Source organism: Trichechus manatus, unplaced genomic scaffold (assembly GCF_000243295.1).
Source record: "Trichechus manatus latirostris isolate Lorelei unplaced genomic scaffold, TriManLat1.0 scaffold00033, whole genome shotgun sequence".
NCBI lineage: Eukaryota > Metazoa > Chordata > Mammalia > Sirenia > Trichechidae > Trichechus > Trichechus manatus.
This window is the reverse complement of record NW_004443969.1, coordinates 16,896,494-16,904,777: the sequence shown is the minus strand read 5'-3', so window position 1 is coordinate 16,904,777 and position 8,284 is coordinate 16,896,494. Positions and strand designations below refer to the sequence as shown.

Below are 8,284 nucleotides of genomic sequence, written 5' to 3'. Positions count from 1 at the left end.
CCCTGTACTGTGTGTTGTCTTTCCCTTCACCAAAGTTAACACTTGTTTACTATCTAGTTAGTGATTTCCCTTCTCTGGCCTTCCTCTCCCACATGACCATCAAAGATTGTTTTTTTTCTGTGTGTAAACCTTTTCTTGGGTTTTTATAATAGTGGTCTCATACAGTATTTGTCCTTTTGTGATTTACTTATTTCACTCAGCGTAATATCCTCCAGATTCGTTCATGTTGTGAGATGTTTCAAGGATTTATCATTGTTCTTTATCATTGTGGAGCATTCCATTGTGTGTATGTGTACCGTAATTTGCTTATCCATTCACCTATTGATAGGCATTTAGGTTGTTTCCATCTTTTTGCTATTGTGAATAATGCTGCAATGAACATGGGTGTACATATGTCTATTTGTGTGATGGCTCTTATTTCTCTACGATATATTCCGAGGAGTAGGATTGCTGGATCATATGGTATTTCCATTTCTAGCTTTTTAAGGAGTCACCATATTGTTTTACATAGTGGTTGTACCATTTTGCATTCCCAAGAGCAATGCATAAGAGTTGCAGTCTCCCTGCAGCCTCTCCAACATGTGTTATTTTCCATTTTTTTGATTAGTAGCAGTAATTTAGGGGTAAGATGATATCTCATTGTAGCTTTGATTTGCATTTCTCTAATGTTTAATGATCTTGAGCATTTCCTCATGTGTCTGTTAACTGCCCGAATGTCTTCTTTGATGAAATGTCTGTTGATATCCTTTGCCCATTTTTTAATTGGATTATTTGCCTTTTTGTTGTTGAGGTTTTGAAGTTTTCTAGAGATTTTAGAGATTAGATCCTTGTCAGATGTGTGGCAGCCAAAATTTTTTCCCCCAGTCTGTAGGTTTTCTTTTTACTCTTTTGGTGAAGTCCTTTGATGAGCATAAGTATTTTGATGAGCATAAGTATTTAATTTTTAGGAGCTACCAGTTATCTAGTTTATCTTCTGGTATTTGTGCATTGTTAGTTATGGTTTGTGTTGTATTTATGCCATATGTTTGGGTCCCTAGCATTGTCCCTATTTTTTCTTCCATGATCTTTATCATTTTAGGTTTTATATTTATGTCTTCAAGCCATTTTGGGTTAGTTTTTGTGTTTGGTGTGAGGTATGGGTCCTGTTTCATTTTTTTACAAATGGACATCCAATTTTGCCAGCACCATTTGTTAAAAAGGCTATCGTTTCCCAGTTTAATGGACTTTGGTCCTTTGTCAAACATCAGCTGACCATAGGTGGATGGATTTACATCTGAGTTCTCGATTCTGTCCCATTGGTCTTTGTGTATGTTGTCATACCAGTACCAGGCTGTTGTGACTACCGTGACTGTACAGTAGGTTCTGTAATCAGGTAGTGTGAGGCCTCTTACTTTGTTCTTTTTCTTCAATAATGTTTTGCTTATCCAGGTTCTCTTACCTTTCCATGTAAAGTTGGTGATTAGTTTTTCCATCTCATTAAAAAATGCAGTTGGTATTTGTATTTGTATTGCATTGCATTAATATCACTTTGGGTAGAATTGACATTTTTACAATGTTGAATCTCCCTACCCATGAGCATGATATGTTTTTTCATTTACGTAGGCCTCTTTTGGTTTCTTGCAATAATGTTTTGTAGTTTTCTTTGTATAGGTCTTTTACGTCCCTGGTTAGATTTATTCCTAAGTATTTTATCATTTTAGGGGCTATCGTATTGTTTTCCTGATTTCCTTTCTGAAGTTCTGTATATCAGTGTATAGCAATCCAACTGATTTTTGTATGTTGATCTTGGATCCTGCTACTCTGCTAAATCTTTGTATTAGTTTCATAGTTTCCTTATGGGATCTTTACCATTCTGTATGTATAGGATCATATCATTTGTGAATAGGGATAGTTTTACTTCTTCCTTTCCAATTTGGATGCCCTTTGTTTCTTTTTCTTGCCGTATTACTCTAGCTAGGACTTCCAGCACAATGTTTTTTTTGTTTGTTTGTTTGTTTTAAGTCTGTCTGCATAAGCAGTCTACTCCATCCTTGAAGGTAAAGACTGTGGCTTCTTCATCTTTGATTCCATAGCAGATAATCCAGGGCCAAATACAGAGTATGTGTTCAAGCAACTAGATGTAAAATAAGTAAGTAAATTTTATGATAATGGTGGTGATGAGTGTGGTGGTGGTGGTGAATTTACAGAAAAATATAATAGGATAAGATAAAATTGTAGGTGTTATTAGGAAACATCTATAGTTTGAGAATAAAAAATAAATTATATACCCACATTTGTAGATTAAAGAGGAGTGTGTGTGTGTGTTTAATGCACATTTACAAAAACTTACACTGGTTGGAGAGAGGTTCAGGTTGAGGAGGGAAAGATATACTATATTTCTTCAAATCTATCATATCATTAACTATAAGTTGCATCATTATTTTGTATATTACTGGGAAAATATTGCCAAATAAATGGTGGCCTTTCTTATCTCTTAGAATTTTTATTTGATACTTATTGAATGACCTCACTTAGACTTATTTAATGATAGATGTCCTTTATCATAAATTACTCTTGTATATACATACTAAAAATAAAATAAAATAAAATAAGTGAAATCAAAAGGCTAAGGCATTCCTAAAACTCCTTTGCATTCAGAGGCTTTAAGACACATCTCAATTTCAGATATGTTGAAGTATAAAAAAGAAATGTTGTTTGAGAATCAATGAAATATTTTATTAAATGTATCCACAGGATATAAGTAAGTATATTGCAAAAACCAACACCCAACTATTTTACTAGGACTTGAGGGAAAGCTATGGATCTCCAGTATTCTGAAATGATGATAGGAAACTAACTTGGACTTTTTACACACAATCAACTGTAGAAAACCAGTGTCAGAGAAAAGCTTTATGGATGTTGACTAGTACATTTGCCTTTCTGTAGCAGGAGCTGCCGCGTGGGAGATCAAGGGGAAAAGGGAAAGAAAATACTATGATAGTGGGTATCTAATTGATGTACAGACTTGAAACCCCAGGATCAGGTTTTAATTTCTCCTGGCAGATGATTAAGAATTAAATGCTCAGAGATTAAGTTATAATTACAATATTTAACCCTTATTATTGTTTTATCTGTCTCTCAAAGCCAAGGAGGAAATTTAAATTTGTATGCTAAGAGCTTCTGCTTGGGATCAACATCTTTTATAAAACTCATTGCTGGGCTATCTGTATGCCTCATTTCATATAATAAAGCTTCTAGTCATAAATGTAAACAGAGTTCTTAACAATTTCCAGAACAGGTTCTGTGAGCCTACAACAAAGTCAAGTCTGTCAAAAGTGTGTGTTTGAGCAGAGTGGCTAAAATTAAAATAATAATAATAATAATTGGCTTATCTTTGCTATGAACAGAAAATGTGATTCATATTCATGTACCTTTTATGTATTGCTTTCTCACATTTCATCTCTGTACTACTCTTGTGTTCATGTTCAGATCATTCATATTTTATTTTGAAACATTTTCATTTTCAGATCAGCAGTTGTGTGATCCTGGTGAATTTCTTTGCCACGATCACGTGACTTGTGTCGCCCAGAGCTGGCTGTGTGATGGGGACCCTGACTGCCCTGATGATTCAGACGAGTCTTTAGATGCCTGTGAGTAGAAAGGTTCTCATGCCATTCAGATTTACCTTACATGTGAAACTGTATGTCACTTGTTTTCACGGATGACTGCTTTTCTGGTTGATTCTTTTTTCCCCCTCCAAATAGTCTAAGAAACCTAAAACCTTTTATTTGTTTTTTCCTTTAAAATGAGTATGTGAATGAGACTATAAAACACAGTTTTATGGTATGAATTAACTTATGAAGGGAAGAAAATGGAAGGTTAATTATTTCAATGTGATTGTGATAATACTAGAAAAAAATCACTGGAAGAAGAAAAAACTATTTAAAACATAGCACTAAAAGGGTAAGACCAGTTATAATAATTTATTTCACACATTGTAAGACAGAAAGAACATATAAAAGGAACATAAAGAAAGCAAACTTTAGATATATTTCTATTAATATCTTAATGTACTACAAAAATAATTGAGCATGTTTTCTTTTGAAATTAAAAGATAGAAACCTTATCTATCTTCCCATATAAACTTGGACTTTTGCCTTTATAATATCAGATTTGGGAGCCTTTCAGATATGGATCCTAACTGAGTCACATTTCTATATCTGACTTGTAGTCTACCAAGGGCTGTGCCCACACTAAAAATGTCTCTATAACAAAATTATAAGTAAAAATATGGCCACAGATAAATCTGCCATGCTTTTTTAAAAATATGCACTATCATAAGGCATATAATTAGTCCACTAAATCTTAATATTTATATTCCTAACACTTCCAATAGCTTCTGCTGTAACCAGGTATGCAGTGTATCACTATCAGCCTCAAAGCAACCACATAGTTTTGTGAGGTCATAGGGAAAACAATCCGTCATCCTTACTGCTTGATATTGTGGATATAATAATTATTGGTTATACTTTCCCTTTTTATCTACTTGTTTACAAATCTTGCAGAAAGGACCACTATAAGCTCCAATGAAAACCTTTCCTTTAGAAAGCAGAGGCAATAGGTATTAATTTTCTTTATATTTGATAGTCTTTTTATAGTTTTTCAACATGTGAGTGCTTAAATGTTTGCATTAATTGCTTCTCTTCCCTTTACTTTGAACAGAATCACTCCTTCCAAAGGAGACTATTGATTGCTACAGTTCTAATTTTCAACAATTTAATTCTGAAAATATTTATAGACTCCCTATAGGATAGACAAGGTTCTAGGCATGCTAAGACAGAAAAGAAAGGAAAAATAATGAATAAGAAAAAAAAATGCTAGTGAATAAATAAAATGTGGTATATCCATACAATGGAATATTATTCAGCAATAAAAAGGAGTGAAGCACTCATACATGCTACAGCATGGATAAACCTTGAAAAAGGAAATAAGACAATCACAAAAGACTCCATATTGTATGATTCCATTCATATAAAATGTTCAGAATAGCCAAATTTATAAGGATAGAAAGTAGATTAGTGGTTTCCAGGGACTGAGGGAGAGGGATTGGAGGGAAAGGGGACTGGCTGCTAATGGCTAAGGGATTTATTTTGGGTGTGAAGAAGATATTCTAAAATTAGATTGTGATGATTGTTGCACAACTCTGGATATGCTTAAAAAACTGTATACTTTAAATGAATGAATTGTATGGTCTGTGCATTATATCTTAATAAAACTGTTTAAAATGGGAAAATAAAAGCAAAATCTCAATATTGTGCCTATAGGCACAGATGGTATAATAATAAGAAAAGACTAAAACAATAATAAATGCTCTGGCCATGAATTATATGTGTGTGTGTGTGTGTGTGTGTGTGTGTGTGTGTGTGTGTGTAGCGGGATCATATTTCTATGTTATTAACTCTTTTTAATCTTTATTCTTCCACTATTCAAGTATAATCTATGAATTCTCTCCTCATTAGCCAAATGAAAGACTGCTATGACATAATTATAAAATAAAAGTCAGATTCTGGAATGTTGGTGGTAGGGTCTTGCATTCTGTCCTGTTGCTCCCACTAAATCTTTGACCAGAAAAATGACAGAGACATGAAGATAGATTTGTGGAATCCATCTACTGGTAAAGGTCAGGTTTAAGGGGAAGCAGCTTAGAGTTGTGAGCCTGGCAGGATTCAAAACAGCAGGGAAGAAATGGCTGCATGTCATGTCTAGGCGAGAGTTCCCTTCATGCTGGTGAAGAAACAGAGAAAAATGATGTTTCATTTGTGCTGAACACAAAGATCAGCAAGGGTGTGAGACTAGAGGGCTTTTGTGGTAAAGAAGGGGAAAAGGTAGAACAATAACTGAAGCCCAGACAGGAAAAAAGACCTATCAGTAAATGTCAAAGGGAATAGACGATAAAGATTCTACCCTTCCATGCCCACTCAATGCCTGTAGCAACATGACTGATACCCAGCGGGTACAGAACAGTGGACCAGGACTGTTGTGGTATCCTGCTGTAGATACCACACCAGTGGACCATCTACCCTGATTGACTGGGCATCTGCTCTGAATGTTGGGTGCCCCTACCACAATGATTGTAAAATACTTTGAATATCCACCCTACCCAGAAGGTAGACACTATCTTGGGTTTGGGAAAAGCAGTGGGTCCCTCAATTCATGGAAGTTAGGGTTGTTAGCAGACTGAGGCTTCAAATTAGAAAGTACATTTGAGTTAATTAAAAATAGATACATTTTCTACCTGCTTAGTTTGTAAAATAAAATTCATACCTGCTCAAGATATTTTTGACATTTTTAATTATATAGTCATTTTCCTCTCCAATAAAATTTGATGGATTTAATTAAAAAACGTTTTATCGTTCTGGCCATTCTAACATCAAAATTGTTGATTATCCTTAATAGCAACACTAAAACTATTCTTATATCAGTGTAGCCACATAACAAGGACAGACAAATAATTATTTTTCTACCTGAGTGTTCAATCTGGGCAACATATTTGCATCGACATTTAATTAGCCTGTTTCACATAAGTGGTTTCAGTCAGTACCAATTGAAATCTGGATGGGCATAGAAAAGAAAGCTTTATGAAAAATATCAGACTTTTTCAAATTTAAATTTCTCAATCCAGATGTTCATAATTACCATTTTCCCTAATCACAGTGCTTTGTAATGTGTTGTTTTATGCTATTCTTATGGAGTCATAATGGATCTACATAAAATAATTGCATAATTTTATAATTACATGAATGTATACATCCAGCTTGAAAGATAAATACCAGAAATTGAAAATCTTAAAGATTTAATTCTTAGAAAGGGCAATTTTGTGCTCATTGTGTGAACTAAAATATGTTATCATCTTTGATTTGAAGACAAAGTATGTTGTATCTACAAAATATTAGATGAAAACAGCTGATTAAATATACTTATTTTTTTCCTAAATCCATTTAATCTTTAAAATGACAAGAAGACCAATCTAGCATAGAATTTTGTTATGACATTGTGAAGACTCTGAAGTGACAAAATTTTACCAGGAAACAAACATATTGCTGAGGATGTGGAAAAGCTTTACTTGTGAAACATTGGTGACTGAAATGCTTTAAAAGATAAATATACATAAAGGAAAACAAGATATTATGGAAATTATATAAAATTGAGATAGTTGAGAATATAAAAAGTTAGTTTTCCTTCTCTTCTGTGATTGTTTAATCATCAAGCTCAGGGGGTAAATTCTAGTTTCCACGAGGCAGTTGTTAAGATTCCACTGACAGCAGCAATTCATGATGCAGAAAGACTGTTGCACGAGGTAGATTTACTACTGACCTCATTGCATGTTGAAATGAGTTATTTAAATATGCAATTGAAGAAATTTAATAAATATGTGCTTACCAATGAATATGAGATAAGTATCTTTAGCCCTATACTGAAAACAATCTTTTTTTTCTGCACATTATTTGAAATAGTTTGTCAAGTGTCTAAAATACTGACTGACACTATATTTGGGTCATCTGAGGACACAAGAATAGAAAATCAGGGAAATTACCATCTTTCCTCTCAGTACCTTCAATCCAGTGTTGTTTTTCTAGTGTGGCATGTTTGCAGAGAATTAAAGTGACGTATAGAAATGTTTATCTGTGGAATGAAAGCTTGGTCCCACTTGTGGCAGGGAAGTGTTCTTGACAGGCACTTTTATTCTGAGGCATTCAGAATTGAATTCCTTCTAGGATTTTCTGCTGAACACTTAATGATGTTGTTATACTTAACACTAGATTCTACCTTTGTAAGTCACGAAGGTATTAGCTATGCTATTTCCCCTTCTTCTCTTTGGCCCTGCACTATTCTCCTTTAGAAAATCATTTATAGAACTCTTCAGTTCTAGGCAGTGTTTCAGATATAATGACTCATTGGCCAACAAAGCAGAATAAACATTTCCTTATGGGAGCATAATATTTGCAACCTGGATAGTTGTTGGGACAATTTGCACGTTGTTTCCACCCTGTTCTGTTCTTACCACTGCGCCACTAGGACTCCGTTCTGTTCTTTAGCATGAGTCAATAAACTTTTTTTCTGTAAAGGTTTAGTTAGTGAATATTTTAGGCTTTGCAGGCCCATAGGATCTCTGTTGCATGTTCTTTATTTTTGTTGGTTTGTTTTTGTTGTTTTTTGCAGTGCTTTAAAACAGGGAAAACATTCTTAGCTTACAGTCTGCATAAAAACAGTCTGCCAACACATTTGGCTCACAGGCTGTAGTTAG

The 8,284-nt window shown here is 34.1% G+C and overlaps 1 protein-coding gene across 1 annotated transcript in view; it reads left to right on the top strand.

The window, feature by feature from the left end:
* The first annotated feature begins 2,721 nt into the window (after positions 1-2,721).
* The window catches only part of LRP1B (LDL receptor related protein 1B), a 1,771,065-nt gene continuing 1,765,502 nt past the window's right edge, over positions 2,722-8,284 (top strand). The window contains exons 1-2 of the mRNA XM_004375116.1: positions 2,722-2,740; positions 3,507-3,629. Of these exons, the coding sequence (XP_004375173.1) occupies positions 2,722-2,740; positions 3,507-3,629 (142 nt within the window). The remainder of the gene's footprint in view (positions 2,741-3,506; positions 3,630-8,284) is intronic.